We start from the raw sequence: 17222 nt of genomic DNA, 5'->3' as shown, positions 1-17222 counted from the left end.
CAAGCTTGCCACGTGGCACTTCTGTCAGGATTTGTTGCCACATTTCTATTTTCTAAATCGTTTGAAACAAAATGAACATAATAATAATAATAATAAAAAAGTGATCACTTCCACAATGAAGAGGAAGAGAAAGTTGAAGTATTTGACGGTTTCTTTTCCTTTTGTAAAATTCAGTCTGGGAATGCTTAGCTGTTAATTGTATTTGTGGGAATTTTCTTGGCCAAACCAGTTTCATGTACATATGAGAAGAAAAAAAAAGCTGCTGACGACTTTGATGCATTCAAACCCACCCACGCATGCATGCATGCACGCACACACACGTGGAGTGAGTCCACCAATGGATCAAAAACATCCGCTACCATGATGGCATCCAGCCAGAGTTTTACAAATACTCGACCAAGAATAAAATACAAAGAATAAAACACCCTTGATAACTTGTAAATTCCTTTCTAGTTTTAATTTGGAGTCATTATATGAATTTGTAAAACATTGGAAATGTTTTTTTTTTTCTTTTTCTAGTCAGAAAGTCATAATCTAGTGGAATAAAGCGCTGGATAAAGTCATCATTATGAGATTTTAAAATCAGATTTTTTTTTCAAGATAATTTGTCACTCAAAAATGTACAAAAAAGTCATTTTCTGGATAAAACGCCAGAGTTTACAAGAATTAAATTGTATTCTTCCTAAGGAAGACGTCATCCAAGAGGAAACAAATCAGATTTTTGGGAGGGATGAAAAGTCAAAGTTTAGGTGGAAATAAAAAGGTCATAATTTTATGAGAGTGAAGTAATTTTTTTTCTTGAAAAAAAAACCCCAAGCATTTACTTGACCTAAATTGCATTTTTTTCTGAGGAAAGGTTATAATCCAAGAGAGTACAATCATTTTCCTGTCAAGATAAAAAAAAAAAAAACGATTTTTTTGGGGGCGGGATAGTAATAATCTCATAAGAATCAATCATGTTTTTCCCAGATGAAACCTCCTAATTTACAAGAATAAATTTGTGATCCTTCAAAGCGAAAAAGTCATGATCTTAAACCTGAGTAAAACAAATTTTATCTTATTAAGAGATTTTTAAAAGTATTTTAAAATAATTACAGTCACAAGTTGGTTCATATTTTTCCAGAAAATGTTTCATTTATTGGGATGAAAAATCCTACAAGTAGATTAAAATTCTGATTCTATTTATTAGTAATTAATGTACATAAATATATATTACATAAAATGTATATTTGGAGGCAAAAAGAGGTACCATCATGTAACAGGATAAGAATGGATTTTTTTCAAGATAAGAAATATAGTAAAAATTTTAATTTGATGAAAATTACAGGAACAAAGTAAACTAATTTTAAAAAAGACTAAAATATATAACATTATTCGCAAGACAATATTATTTACGATATTGTCAAGAACCCTCACATCCTTTGCAAGTAGCCTTCTGGATAACTTAATATTATTTTAAGCCACCGTAACATGAGCCACCTTATGCATATAAATAATATACATTTTAAAAACAGTACTTCAGTATTAATTTCATTGAAATGTATATAGGACCTGTAGTTCACTGGTTTGGTAAACCAGGGGTTGTGGGTTCGTATCCCACTGGGGCCTCCACTCCCTGAGAAGGGTTGCATCAGGAAGGGCATCAGGCGTAAAAATTGTGCCAAACATATATATGCGTTCATCTGAGATGCCAACAACCCCGAAAGGGACAAGCCGAAAGAAACACACAATTTCATTCAAATGCATTGCGCACGAGAGTTACATAAAAATGACACCAAAATTGTCTCAAAGATTAAATGCAATTGCACTGAATTTTAAAGTGTAAAACAACTGAATGGCGCTGAACCAAAAAAACAAACAAAAAACAAAAAAGCCAACAAATACTGTTGCAGGGAGACCGCGTACTGCAAATGGTACTCGTACAAACTTTGAGAATTGGACTCAACAAGACAGACATCGTGTCGATCTCAGATTTATTAATAACAACAACATTCCTCATGAAAACCTATTAGGACAGAAATTATAAAATACTATTTACAACTTTTTTTTTGCCATTTTGGGATTTATCACTAAAATATTGACAGGAACAAAAGAAATTATTCAGTTCGTTCCCGCTTTAGCTCGCTCTCAGATTAGCGGCCACACGCATACTCACGTGCTCACTCATGCGCACACACATTATCCATCATCAACAGTGTTGTGAAGTACAAAAAAAAACTTGATTGACAGGTACTGAGAATACGCTTAAATCGCAGTTTGGTTGAAAGCATTCAGGGTTGAATTAATTGAAATGAGTTCCCGAGTGGCCGAAGGCAACAAAATGACAAGCGAGTTTCTTTTAAAGCAGTTTCATTTTGAACAAAGTCCTTATTGTGACATAAAAAAAAACAAAAAAATATTGGAAATTTTTTTTGGTGGTAGGGGAAATACTGCTTTCCTTATTAAAGTGCATCCATGAATAAACACACACACACACACACACAAAAACTATTTTTGAGGAACATATCTACTGTATGTGAACAATATGACACTAAACAAAAACATTCATTATAATGGTCCTTTTGTCATTTAATTTGCATGGCAACAATGGACTGAAGTGCGTGTGTCCAATTGGCTGCTATAGTTTTAATTCCAGGACAGCCGACATTCTAGAATAGAGGAAAACGTATTCGTGCTTGATTTTCAGGCTGCCGTCCCACTCCGTGGCCTTTTATTTTTCTGTATTTGTAGCACTTTTGCACCCCAAGTTTTTGACTGCGCACTGCGCGGCACCTGGTCTTATTTTTCAGCTTTTAGTAGCACTTTGGTGTCACCGCGTGGGTTTTTGTCAGCACAATTTCTAGCATGACGTGTGGACTTGGTGCTCCATTTGTAGGACACTGCCAACGTGCCATCACTCCGAGCTTCTGTTTTCAACTCTATTTATTGGTAGTGCATCAAGTACTTCTCCCATCCATTTTCTGTACCACTTGGTCCTCACAAGGGTCGCGGGCGTGCTGGAGCCTATCCCAGCTGAATCTGGGTGAGAGGCGGGGTACACCCTGAACTGGTCGCCAGCCAATCGCAGGGCACATATAAGCAACCATTCGCACACACAGTCACACCTATGGGAAATTTAGAATCTTCAGTCAAACTACTATGCATGTTATTGAGATGTGGAAGGAAACTCGAGGTCCCGGAGAAAATACACAGAGGCGCGGGGGCGGACATACAAATACCACACAAGTGGGACCACGATTTGAACCCTAGTCCTCGGAACCATGCTGCCCTTTGTACTCAAGCCTTCACTTATTTCTTTTCTCTTTCAGATCTAGTCGCAGTATCATTGTCACTGTGAGATTCCTCTGAGCGCTATTTACAGCACGCTGGCATCACTCGAACAGTCCCACAATTCCACCATGATCTTACTTTGGGATTTTTTTTTCTTTTTTAGTGTAGTTGTGCACAAACACATAAAGCTTAGTGTTGTGATCAATTTGCCAACCGATAGGAGCGGGTGAGCATGTTAAGTGTTTCCATGGTAACTACAAAGTGGGCATGTCACAAAGAGAGGAGGTTGTGGGGGCTCACCAAACTCTTTGGTATATTTTTATAGCGAACTCCCCCTCCCCTGGGAGAAGAAAAAAAAAAAAAAAAAGCTCAGACCTCCATCAGGGTGAACATAAGCAGTATGTATGAGCGTTATGGATTGGGATTTTGGGAGGTATCCCAAAAAATACTTTCCTATATGCACACTTTTATTCCAGATCATTGCCAAACAGTGACAATAAAGTCATAATATAGAGAAAAATTTACGAGAATTAAGATTGGAATTTTAGGAGAATAAATTGTGCAATTTCACAACGACAACCATTGTCATTTTACGTAAATTAATTTTGTCATTTTAAGAAAATATAATTAAACCCGTAACTTCAAAAAATTAAAATGATGTACTTTTACTTGTACGATTACAAAAATACCACATTTTAAGGGAATTTTTTTGTCCCTGCTGCAAATGTGTTTGAGGATGAATGAAGTTGTCCTTTTTTGAGGAAGAAAAAAAGTGCAATTTTACTGGAATTGAATGGAAATTTTTATAAAAAATGAAATTTGAACTTTACCCCAAAAAAGTAATATTGTAAGAAAAAAGAAAATTGGAATTCACGAGTCAAATTTGTCGTTTTATAGGAATAACATTTTGATTTACAAGAACTCCTTACACAAAAATATGTAATTTTATAATATTGGCAAAATAATAATTGGAAACATTCTGAGAGTAAAGAAATACCTTCATCCACTATTGTAGTATCAAGAATAAAAACAAAAAATGTGGAAAAAAAGCTTAAATTTTGTGACTTTTGCCCTTAAACAACTACAATTTTATTTTTTTTGTAATTTGACTTATCGCAATATTACTTAAGATTTTATTTTCACAATTTAAGTTTTTTTTCCCAGTGATATTCCAACTTTATTCCTTCAAAATTAATCATATTTCAAGCCTTTTTCCTACTCTTTAAAAGAACATCACTGCTATTTCTCCAGCCTCCAGAACTTTATGTACCTTTATCACGTCGATCGCACGCTTGTTTGGGAAAAAAAAATAATAAATACAAAAGAATTTGCAGCAAACTCTCACAATGCCCTGGCAGCATACATAGTTAAGTTCACCAGTAAAAATAAAAACGAAAGTAGTACAGCAGCAGCCTTCTTCTGCCATCAGTGTCTCACCAAGGAAAGCTATTATTAGTATAATTTTTCTCAACAAATTACAGTTGAAATCCAACAAAAACAAGATAAAATGTTGCTATAAAAAAAAGACTGCTCCTTTAAGAGGCTCACTCGATATTTTACAGTCAATTAAAGGCCGGAGTGTGTCACGCTGTGAACGGTGCTACACGTTTCCCCACATACGATTCAAACCAAATAAACCAGTTAATGCAGGGAAAAAAAACAAACAACAACAACATTCATCTCACCATGAGGCATAACAATTAAATCACATGGCAGACAAAAAAAAAATTAAATGAAAATTTAAAAAAAATGCAAGGAACTGTTTCAAATGTACTGGGGGTGATTAGGGCCACACTGGAAATGAATAAAACAGTAGTAAGAAAAAAAAATCTAACTCAAATTAACATGACATGCGCCCAAAGTCCAAACCTTTTAAATCTATAGAAACATTAATTTCACAATTAAGTATATATTTCATGCTTATGTTAGAATTCTGATATTACAGCTAAAGAAGTGGAAATGTAATCAGACTGAGGTTTAAATTTTAGAAAAATAAAGTCTAAACAGAGTTTTAAAAAAAAAAAAAAAAGACATTTTGATACCAATAATAAAGTCAGATATGTGACAATCCACACAATGAGGAAAAAAAAAATTTAAGGGAAGATTAAATATCGTTTCTGCATTAAAAAAAAAGTATTGTTAAATAATTAGAATTGCAGGGAAATGGCTTCAAAAAGCATTAAGTTGTCATATTGCAAGGATAAAGTCCTAATATTATTTTAAAATATTGCAAGCATAAAGCGCTGTTATTATATTTTAAAAAAAGACTTGTAGTATTACATGAAAAAGTTCTAATTTAAAGGGTGAAATATCACTTTACTCATGTAAAAAAAACTGCAACATGTATATATTTGAAGAATAAATCGAGGAGAATGTTGAAATATCATGACAATGCATAAAACAAAAACACAGCACTAAACTTGGAAGACAAAGATTTCATTTCAATGTTTTTTTTCTTAAATTAACTCGTGTGGATATTTTTTTTACCTGCATACTCTGATTTTATTCTTAAAAAAATACAGGTTTACTCTATTGCTTCACTGCATCATCAGCATTATCATTAAAACATTAAATACACCTTTATGCTCATTGTACTACAGATTTTACACAACTTTTTCTGTCATAAGACAATTTTTTGGAGTAATACAGTATTTGGATTGAATTTCCCCAAAATGCAACTTTTTTTCATTACATTAAAATTTTCTGTAACTAGCACATTGGAAGAAGTTGTTTCCACATATTTCTGTAAAAATACGGTGTATAATTGTAAAATCTGGCTATTTTTTTCCTCCCAAAACGGTACAATATTTTCTAAACAACATTGGAATTCTACTCTAAAAAAACTTTATTTATCCTCATTAAAAGTTTTGAGTATAACTTTTTGGGCATTACAATAGAGATATATCTTGGTCCCAATCACACTGTATTCAGATTTTCTTGCAAATTTTCGCAGATTTTGTTGTTTTAATTATTTGTTGTTGTTTATTTTTTCAAGTGTGGCCCAAATCCTTCTCGGTACAAAATAAATAAAGTTTCTCTTAAAGCAAGATTTCCCTATTTTTGGTTCCTGTGACACACAAACACACACACACAAACACGCACACAAACGACCCATTGAAACACTACATTCATTGTCGCACCGATTGTCGCCTTGGTGACACATAGTTGCGCATCCACACCTCAATGAATCTCTCTACGGAATAAGGGATGATTTGGATTTTGGGGGCAACGGTGGAGGAGGTATGGGGAGGGGGGGCGTGAGTCTCCCTGAGTCTCGGCTGCGTGCAAGCATGTGGGAAAAGGAGGAAGAGGAGGAGGAGGTGGAGGAGGAGGCTTTAGACGCTGTTGTTCAGCTGTCCACGGTGGTTGGTGTCGTTAGGAGAGTTCCGCTGGTTGAGAAGCAGCAGGGTGGTCTCGTCGGGCCCATTTTCTGTGAGCCCCGCAGGGTCTAGCTCGACGACCAGCTCGCCAAGGGTGAGGTCGGAGGCGTTCGTCTCGGGCCCCGTCAGGGCGGCCAGCTGGTGGACGCTCACGGGCGATTGCGGCGTGCTGTCCAGACGTGACGCCATCAGCCCGTTCTGATACTGCGAGCGAGTGATCTGGACATATTGCATGACATTAGCGACGCTGCATAGTAAATAACTGACAAACCTAATCTTAAAATTATACAAAAAGTATTTTGAAAAACTTCATTCTGGTGTTTTATTTTCCTATCCACTTACGGGTGACCCAACCTACGAGGCCATCTCTCGGGGAACTTTTTGAAGTGGCAACATTTTTGTAGACTTTGTGTTTTACAAAAACTCAAGTTAAGAGCGCTAGATGATTTTGTATTACATATTTTGCATGGTCTGCTCTGTGATTGACTGGCGACCAGTTCAGGGCGTAGTCCGCCTCTCGCCCGAAGCTAGCTGGGCTAGGCTCTGGCTATAAGCGGCTTCGATAATGGATGGATGGATATTTTGTACGGTTATTTGAAATTTATTTTTTAAATTTAATTTGTCACGTTTTAATATTATTTAATATTGTCACATTTTTATCCATAATTGTTCTGTTTTTTTAAAGTTCTATTATGTTGTTCATGGTTTAGTTTTGGTGGTGAAATCACTACAAAGTTTTAAAATAATCCCATCTACTGATCGTGATTTCATTATCAATGAAAATAATTGTGATTATTGTCGCCCCCCCATAACTGCAAATCCCCAGCATTGGGACGCCATTCACACTGTGCAGGCACCGGCAAAGCAAACCCAGACAAATATGTCGGCTCACATAACCAATACCATTCACCATAAATAAAATGAAGAATTTACAGCTAATCCATTTATCGGTAGTAACCGGCACAGCTCACTCATCGATGATCGAAGAGAATAGAATGACTGCTGACTCGTCTTGTGGTTTTTCACATTCATTGTGTATTCAGTTACAGGTAGGGCCATTACCCACTTGAGGCATTAGTCTGTCATTCAAACCAGCCAACTGGACCATCCTGTTTTAGAATTTCCGGACCTGAGAGAAGGTCTTCATTTCCGTGGTACGCACCTTGACAAACTGCAGGTCGGTAAGGGCTCGTACGTAGAAATCAGGCGTGTAGATGGTGGTGCAGTTGAGCTGACTGCTGAGCTGAGTGTTCAGCTGACTGTTGCTGCCGCTCACCGACAGCGACTCGGCCCGGTCAGTGCCGCCCAGTGACGACGTGCGGTTTAGGCCGCTAATGTGCGATGGTGAGCGGAATTCTGCCAAGGCACAAGTCACACATGCTGTAGATTAAACATAGATACAAGGCAGAGCTGGGACTGTGTGTTCTTTAAAGTACAATATAATAGAGTGCTATTTAATTTATTTACAAAACATAAAAATGTGTTAGTCTATTTGGTGGTGAAGGAATGAATGAATGAATAGTATTTGAATTCATTTCAAAGGCGAAAGATTAACTGAATTACAAGTGATTTGAGTTACAAGCGTGGTGACGGAATAAATTAAACTCGTAAGTCCAGGTCCTTCGAGCCTTAATGTAGTTTCAGACAAGCTTTAAGTCAGATTTCTCTGGTCACGTTATGTGACCAGTCACTTACCTCTCATAAGTGGACAAGAAAATGAAAAAGAAATCTCCTTCCCCCAAAAAAACACGTGATGTGTGATACAAAAGTGTACTCAAAACACCATTTTTGATACCATATTTGTGGTTACCAAGTGGCTTTTTCATGCACCCCAACACTGGCTAACTAATTCATCCATGCTAACTATGGCCTTATACACACATAAGGAGTTTTCACATCCAAAAAGATTTTTTTAAAATCTGAGACAGAGCACACAAAGATTTTTAAAAAAATGAGGCATTTATTTCTTTGTATTTTGTTTGATGTGATAATCTTCAATACAAAAAGATTCTGTTCCGCCGCCACTCTCAAAATCTTGCTTGATCACACAAGATCTCACAAAAACGAAGATGAGCAGACACATTTGATTATGTGCTGATTTTTGCCGAGTGTTGCTGGAGGCAATAGAGGAAGGGGTGCACCGCAATTTCTCATGTATAATGCGCACCCATGTATAATACACATCCCCAAACTTGACCTCAAAATTCTTGGAAACCGTTCAAACCTATGTATAATATGTATCACTGTCATACTGGAATGAAAATGTAGAGCTTTTTCATAACCTGTAGGAGTCGGTGGCATATAGGAATGAAAGCGTACAGCTTTTTCATAACTTCTACATGGATATTTTTTCCCCCCATTTTCCCCTAAACCTATATATAATGTGCACCATTGACTTTTGATATTTTTGGTAGCGGAAATACGCACTATACACAACAACCTTCGGTATATACTGTAAATAAAACAACTTTTGTATAATACAGTACTTCACGCCGTTGAGGAAATCCACTTGTGTACAAAAATCGACATCGGGTAGGACGTTTGCTGTTTGTGGCACCATCATTGTTCGTGAGTCAGGGCACTCCTTTGAAGGGAAACATTCCGTTTCACGTCACATTCACATTTAGTCATGAATAGAGAAGGGTTGCGTCAGGAAGGGCATCCGGCGTAAAAATTGTGCCAAACATATATATGCGTTCATCTGAGATGACACGCTGTGGCGACCCCGAAAGGGACAAGCCGAAAGAAACACACACACACAGGGAACCATCAGCTCTCCCCTCATGTGTCAATAGGCTTTGAAGTACTGTGGGTACGGTAAGTTTTCAGACGACCTTAAATTTGTTAATCTTTGTTATACTGTAGCTATTTAAAAAAAAAAAAAATCATTTAAGTTCATTTTTCCCCTCAATATACACATAGCACCCAATATTGACAGGGAGGAAAATGGAATGGTTTAAAGTTTTGCTAATTTATTAATAAAGAAAGACTGAAATATTATACAGCCATAAGTATTCAGACCCTTTGCTGTAACATTTAACTCGGGTGCTGTCCAGCTTTGTTTGATTATATTGATTGGACTTAATGATGAAAGTCACATGCGTCTACAATATAAAAATTTATATGAAGGACGCCGGCCACAGACCCAATTATCAGGATATGTATTTACTTATATAATACTTATAAAACAGCTCAGACCTAAAAATAATTTTCTAAGACATAAAACTTGTGTGCTTGGTCGGGAAGGGGCAAAATCATTGCAAAAAGAGCACGATTGTACTTATGTGTGTACTGGGCCAAACACATTTGAACATATGAATAATTTCATCAGATATTTTGTCGTCTTGTCACACAATCACAAAAAATCAGCAATTTAGTCACCATTTTAATCATGAAAGTAAACGATGGCCTGAAAGCCTCACCAAAAATTCCTTTGGTTATTTTCCACAATGCTTCAAGGATACACGGACAAACCTCATGACTAATCATCCAGTGCATTATATCAAAACTGTGTCATGTACCAACACACACACGCACACACACAGCAGGTTCTACTTTTACCAGTCTGTGTGAGACGTCCAGCACGCCTCAGTGAATCATAGGACACAGTTTTGCCTAGACACCACAACTTCAACGTCAGAGTCTTGTTTTGTTCCGGGCAGTGAAGCTAAGCTATGCAAAACTTAGCAAAACATAACAAGGACTAGGAGCATTTGTGAGTTAGTGGTTAGCTGTTTATTACTTGTGTTAGCCTTCTGACATCCAGTAGGGGAATCGAATGAAAAGTGAAAAATGCTGTTGAAAGGATTAATTGGGAATTATTTTTCAATGAAATCGAAAAGACAGCAATAACAACAACAATGCATTATGTACTAGAAATATCAAATAACTACATTTTTATTCATCGAGTCCTGCCTGTCCTAACACACACACACATACACTCGTAAAACAATCACACAAATCGACAAATAAATAAGATGGAAATTTAAAATTCATTACATTATTTAATATAAAATCACAAACGAACTAACACATTTATTATATCACCCTCTTAGATTATATCTAATTTTTTAATCATCAAAAGCGTCCTACTGGATGTCGAGCAATAATCTAGTGAATGTTGAGAGAGTTAGTATGCTAAAAGCTACATTGTTTAATTCTCTACTTATATATAATACACTACAAACTAGAATCACAGGGGCTAAAAAGTCTTGGTATAATGTTGTGTTTTTGCAAATTAAAAAGTGATCATTTGTGGCGCTCCGAAAGAAGATGCAGACTTCTATCTTAGCACCTCACGCTAACCCAGTGCTTCTCAAATAGTAGGGGAGTGATCCCCAGGTGTTTTCTGTTAACTTGACAGGACTCTTGACGGGCGATTCAAATTTGTTAAATGGAGGGTTTCCTCATTTGTTTAGTAATGTAGGTTTAATTTTGGTAGATCTCTTTCTGCCGCTGTAATAGATCAGCATTTTGTGAACAAAGGATTTTTAAATTTGTTCTACTGCAGATAGCCTGACAGGACTCTTGGTGGGCACTGTCATTGTTTAAAAAAACGTTTTTCCCTCATATTTTGCTAAGCAATGTTATTTTTATTTTTGTATGTTTGTACTACCTCCATTCATTGTAATGCTGAGCTCAGTAGGACTCGCAAGCCAACCAAACTTTATCAAAATTTTGCTGCGCAATGATGTGAAATTTCTATTGGTATGCTCATTCTTTTTTTTTTTTTTTTTTTTAAATACAATTCCCTGAGTAAAACCAGTTGATTCAGCTTTTTTGTGGCCTGTGTTGCTGTGAGTCATGCTACAGCTCCTGGTGCTAGTCACTAACTATCAACAGTTTTTCTTTAAATGCAGGGTTTATCAAAATTTTATTCAGCAGTGTTGGTTTTATTTTGGTTGGCTTCTACTTTCAGTTTTTTTTCCCCAAGAAGATGATGATGTGGACTGCTATGTTAGTGGCTCAAGCTAACCACACCACCATGTTGTAAATAAAGGGTTTAGCCGAACTTTGGCCAGCAATGTTAGGTTGAGTCTATCACTGTTATTTAACAACTTTTTGTGAATAAGTACTTTGATTCGGATTTTGTGTTTGACAGGAAAGAGACTGGTATGTTAGCACCTACTGCTACTGCTACTTTTTTTCAAGTTCTTTCTAGGCTACATGTCCAGCCTGATCAAGAGCCAGTCTACCAAGAGCCCAACTATCAACCCCTGCCCTCCCCTAGGTGTTAAAGAGACCCCGACATGCCGGAGGTTACCTGGTAACCGAGCAAAGAGAGAAAATCTCTTAAAGGAGCGGTGGCGAGGATGGGGGGCTGCCGCTGAGAGGAGAAAGTACAAAGGGTGACTGGGGGGGGGGACAAAAGGCGGCACGCCATTAGAGGAAAAGACCGACAGGGTGAGCACATGCAAAACTAATAGTGGGTTTGGTCTCCAGTGAGTGTCTTGTAAACAATATTGTGAGGGATTATGATACGGAAGAATGTTTCATACGTTGCAACTTGTAGAACCTGTGAGAAGGAGTGGAATGAGAGGACACGGAAAAAGAGAGGGGGGGGCGGAGACGAGATTCAATAATTTTACAGCAGCAAAACGAACCCAAAGATCAAATCATTACAGAATGGGAATTTTCCCCCCCCCATCAAGATATATTAATTTGGTGCATTAAAACCTTTTTTCCTAAAATTTGTAGGAATTTGTTTGATTACTATCCCAATAAATAATTGCTGAATTTAGATATTACTAATAAAATAAAATATACTAGTATAATGAACAATTTTGCATATGAAATGACATTTCACTTTTTGTATTTTTGTACATCACTTGGGTCATCAAAATTAATATGAACTACACCTGTATTACAAAATAAATATAAATTATTTTATTCGTTAATTTAATTCAGGAATCTTTCCAAAATGTGTTTGAAAGTATTGATTTGTTTAATGAAATAATTGGTTGATTTATTTACTTTTAAATTATACATTCATTATTTTTTATGTCACTAAACTACTGGTTCATATTTTTATTGTAAAAATAAAATATTCATAAAATAAATCTTTCTGCTAAGGTATATTTTACTTTTTTATTGTATAAATAAAGTGAGTCATTAGAATTAAATAACTACAAAATTACAGTTTAAAATTGACTTTTTTACTAAGCAAAGCAAATTTATTTATGTACTGCATTTCATACACAAGGTAACTAAATGTGCTCTATATGATTAAAAGCATTTGATTACAAAATACACCACTACTTTTTTCTAGAATTGGTTAACTCAAATGTATTTTTGTTGATTATTTTTATTCATTTATCCTGTGAAATATTAATAGTAAAAGCCAGTGAATTTATTTATTCAAAATAATAAAATATCAGTACAATAACTTTTACATCACTAATCATTTTACAATGCTATTAAATATCTAGTTAACAAATTAAGATATTATAAATAAGAATAGAAGTAAAAATTCTTATTAATTATTAAAATAAACCATTTTACATATCTTATAAACAATGTTTTTACCTTATTTCCTGCTCTCCACACACAAACAAATACGGCTCGGCGGGAATTTAAGATTTTTATTTTACAAGAAATCACTCCCAATAAGCACCACATCATGGGCCATTCATCCTTTTTCTTGTGCTTATCCAGCCAGAGTCAGGTTGTGGGAGCAGCAGCTTGAACAGGGATCGCCAGAATTCTCCCTTCCCAGACAGTTTGTCCAGCTCTCTCGGGGTATCATGAGGCGTTATGAGGGCAGCCAGGAGACATATGCCATTTTTCCTCCATTCCAAGTTCTATAACGGCTTTCCCCATTCTACCCCGGCCTCCCTTGGTTTGGTGTGGGCTCCGCTGCTTTTCCATTACAACAGGCACCAATCAAAAGTGGGAGAGATTACTTATTTCATTCAGTGGACAAAAACAGCACTCAGAAGCGTGAACACCCACTGGCCAATCAAATTGCAGTGACGTCACTGTGCTTGTAAAAAAAAACCCTTCATCTGTTGGCCAATCGGACAGTGAGGTCACTCAGATCCTTCTTGGGGTTTAATACCAGGTCGGTGGAGGTCCTGAGGAACGGTCCCATTGTCACTGCCCAGTCTCAAAAAACTGTAATGGAAAAGTGGTCACAAAGGACAGAAGAAGGCTGGCTGGTAGTAGAACTGGTACAATCGAAAAGAGGCTATATTTTCTCCAGCATGACCTGGGTTTTCCCTGGGACTTCCTCCCAGTGGGATGTGCCCAGAGGACCTCACAAGGGGAGGCGTCCAGAGGGCATCCTAACCAGCTGCTCAACCCACCTCATCTGGTTCCCCTCAATGCGGAGGAGCAGTGGCTCGATTCTGAGCTCTTCCCAGATGACCGAAGTTCTCTTCCTCTCTCTGAGGAAGAACTCAGATGTCCTGCTGAGGAAACTCATTTTGACCGCTTTTATTCGCAATCTTCTTTCGGTCATGACCCAGAGCTTGTGACTGTGGGTAAGGTTGGGAATGTCGATTGACTGGTAAATCCAGTGTGTCGCCTTTCGGCGCAGCTTCTTCTTTACCATGACATTATTAGTGAACAAGACCTCGAGACAACTGAACTTCTCCACTCTGGGCAGGATATTTGACTCAACCTGGAGAAGTCATTCCATCCTTTTCCAAGTGAGGACCATGGCTTCAGTTTGGAGATGCTGATTGTATTCCAACCACACACTCACTTAACACTCTGTTACAAACCACTCCTGTGAGAGTGGAAGATGGAAGATAGCAGCTTGATGAACCCAACTGAATCCCATCCTTTGCAAAAATCAGCGATGCAATACTGATGTCACTGAACCAGAACCCCCTTAACACCTCGGGTGCACCTCGAAATTCTTTCCATCAAGGGCAGAATCAATGACAAAGGGCAGCCTGAGTGGAATCCAACATTCATTGGAAATGAATACGACTTACTGCTGTACATTATTGGCCTCTCATTCTTCTTCCTCTTCTAGTTGAAAGAATCCTAGTAAATATGTATGTACAGTAATTCCTCATTTTTCGCGGTTAATTGCTACCTGACTCACCTGTGAAAAGTGAAAAATTGCGAAGTAGGGCTAAATGGTGTTTTTTTTTTTGTTTCATAGGTCCTTGTCATCTTGTTGGGATGGCACATTAGTACCATTAGTACGTAGCGATCTGTTTTTTTTGTTGTTTTTTTTTTCTTGGGGAACGGGGGCAGAAATCTGCCATGCACTGAATCCCCGAAAGGTGATCCCCGGAGTAGAGAGGGATTACTGTATTTTAAAGCTCCCAAACAGGATGTCACAAAATTCAGCCCACTACACCAGTTTCATATTCACCCGATATTGAGCAGGAAGTTGAAATTTGGGTCTGAAGCAGCCATTCTGTTCGTGAACCAGGGATGAGAATGACCAATTTGTAAAAACACTGAAAATGTCAGTCGATTGGGGTGAGGGGGGTGGTTGAGTTTCCTCCAGGATATTTTTTGTGCTCCTATCATAACAGAGAGTGCACAGCACTTTGCCGGGAATGTCCACTTTTTGAAAGCGTTCGGTTAGACATGTTGATACCGTTTTCGGTCCTATCTGCACGGTTACACATTTTTCAAGCCATGCCCGTCTGAAACAGTTTTTGATTCCAGCATCCTTGTCAATTCCCCTCGCTAGATCTTCATCCTTTTTTTCGAACACTTTCGCCATCGTAAAACTTTGAACACACTGTCCCTCAGTTCGCGCTATCTAAGTCCCACGCGCCGTTACTTGGCTATCTAACAAGTTACACTGTGATTTCTGAGAACCGAGAACACATGTACATGGCAATGGTGAAACTCGATTAACCACTAACACGATTGGATCGTTATACTGTATAACTCTGTTGTCCAATCGAGTAATCTGCCGCAAACAAGTTTTTGTCGCAAAATGCAAATATTTACACTACAGCAAGTTAGAACGGCATATGATAATCGTGCTTGTGCTAGCACTAAGTTGAACTTGCAGCTCAGAGCCCACCACCGAAAGGGAGGCACACGATACCCTACCCCCCTCCGTAAAATTTTCTCAACGGATTTGCACTTATCTCGAGAATGGTCATTTTGGTCTGAAAAAGTCAGAAATCTGCCGATCGGCGGAAAATTCTCATCCCTGGTGAACACCAAAGCTCGTACTTTGATGAATTTTCACGATGGAATTGGTACAAATGAGGGAATGAAAGGGGCGAGTTGGAGGAATAGTGTCTGATGGTACTCACCCAGCATGGGAGCACTGAGCGCCATGATGCCATAGTAAGAGAAGGGTCCCGTCTCAAACTTCATGTTCTCATTGCCGGCCTCTACCTCCACTCGACCCTTGTGGAGACAGAAAACAATATTTAATACATACATGTCTTATTTACTTTTATTATTACTAATAATATGTACTTTTTTAAACTTGAAATATCCATCCATTTTCCAACCCACCTACGCTCACAAGGGTTACGAGAGATCTAGAACCAATCCCAGCTAACTTTAGGCAAAAACCGGACTACACCCTGAACTGGTTACCAGTCAGTCACAGGGCACACGTTGACATCATCACTGAGTGGAAATCGATACCACACTGCCCGCACCAAAGTCAGGCGTGTGTACCATCTCATTTTTATTTTCTTTTATCTATTGTATTTAATTTTATTGAATATTTAAAACAAATTGAAAGTCATTTTTATTTTCTGTTATTGACTACATTTACAATATTAAAATATTGCATTTATGTTACACTTTGAGAAAATTATATCTTGGGGAAATGAAAATATATATATTATTAATATTTAATAGATATAAAATTATATAGTTTTTGGTATATTTGATGAAAAAATAAAGCTATGGGGAAAATGAGGTGAAATACAGTATTTTAAAATCCGCCTAGTGAGTTGTAGTTACACAAAATGGCCGTCAGGGATCAGTGTAGTCACAACAATAAGAGAGTTCAAGTAGACAAGTACAATGTCTGAGTCACATGACCAAATTCTATTTGTGGGGTGATGATTGGTTGTTGTTGATGTAGGTTAAGGAGGCCTCTCTGGCTTGCTTGTCTGCACAGTCCAGCCCAACAGGCCGGCTGGAATGTGTGAAATGCAGCAACAACAACAGGACACTTAATCCATACTCAGCATACCTACTTTCACAACAGCTGGACGGCACTATCGTGCACATCTAGGAGGTTAGAGCAGCACAGAGCACTACATATGGTGTAAATATGGTATATGAGCATTGCCTAGTCGTGAAGAAGACAAAGCAATAGTTTACAGGATAGATATGTTTATAAACAGCTCACTCCAACTACACCCTATTGCTTTGACACTTTGTTTGCACTTGGCACTTCTCTCCTGCAGTTATGCGCAGTTACAGACCACCCAAATACTTTATGGGTGACTTTAATGACTTCTGGGCTGGAATAATGTCAAAATATGACCATGTTTTAATTTTAGATTATGTAAATATCTGTGAATGTTGTCCAGAAGAACCGTTGGACAAAGATTTTTTGAAATTGGACCCATATTATTGTACAATACACATGACTTAGTTATAACATACAGTTTTAAAGACCCA

At 37.5% G+C, this 17222-nt stretch overlaps 1 protein-coding gene across 4 annotated transcripts in view; it reads right to left on the bottom strand.

Moving 5' to 3' along the window:
* Positions 1 to 1264: 1264 nt before the first annotated feature.
* LOC133499319 (metal transporter CNNM4) overlaps positions 1265 to 17222 on the bottom strand; it is a 45979-nt gene continuing 30021 nt past the window's right edge. The window contains exons 6-8 of one of the 4 annotated variants that reach the window (XM_061817214.1): positions 15887 to 15983; positions 7813 to 8006; positions 1265 to 6869 (exon numbers count right to left, since the gene is read on the bottom strand). In XM_061817214.1, the coding sequence (XP_061673198.1) occupies positions 6606 to 6869; positions 7813 to 8006; positions 15887 to 15983 (555 nt within the window). In that variant the 3' untranslated portion in view covers positions 1265 to 6605. Of the gene's footprint in view, positions 6870 to 7812; positions 8007 to 10493; positions 12003 to 12148; positions 12166 to 15886; positions 15984 to 17222 lie in introns of those variants that run through there. The other 3 variants (XM_061817216.1, XM_061817217.1, XM_061817215.1) reach the window with 3 other exon arrangements.

The sequence above is a fragment of the Syngnathoides biaculeatus genome, chromosome 4, assembly GCF_019802595.1.
Source record: "Syngnathoides biaculeatus isolate LvHL_M chromosome 4, ASM1980259v1, whole genome shotgun sequence".
NCBI lineage: Eukaryota > Metazoa > Chordata > Actinopteri > Syngnathiformes > Syngnathidae > Syngnathoides > Syngnathoides biaculeatus.
Note: the sequence above shows the minus strand (reverse complement) of the source record. Positions and strands in the feature narration are given on the sequence as shown.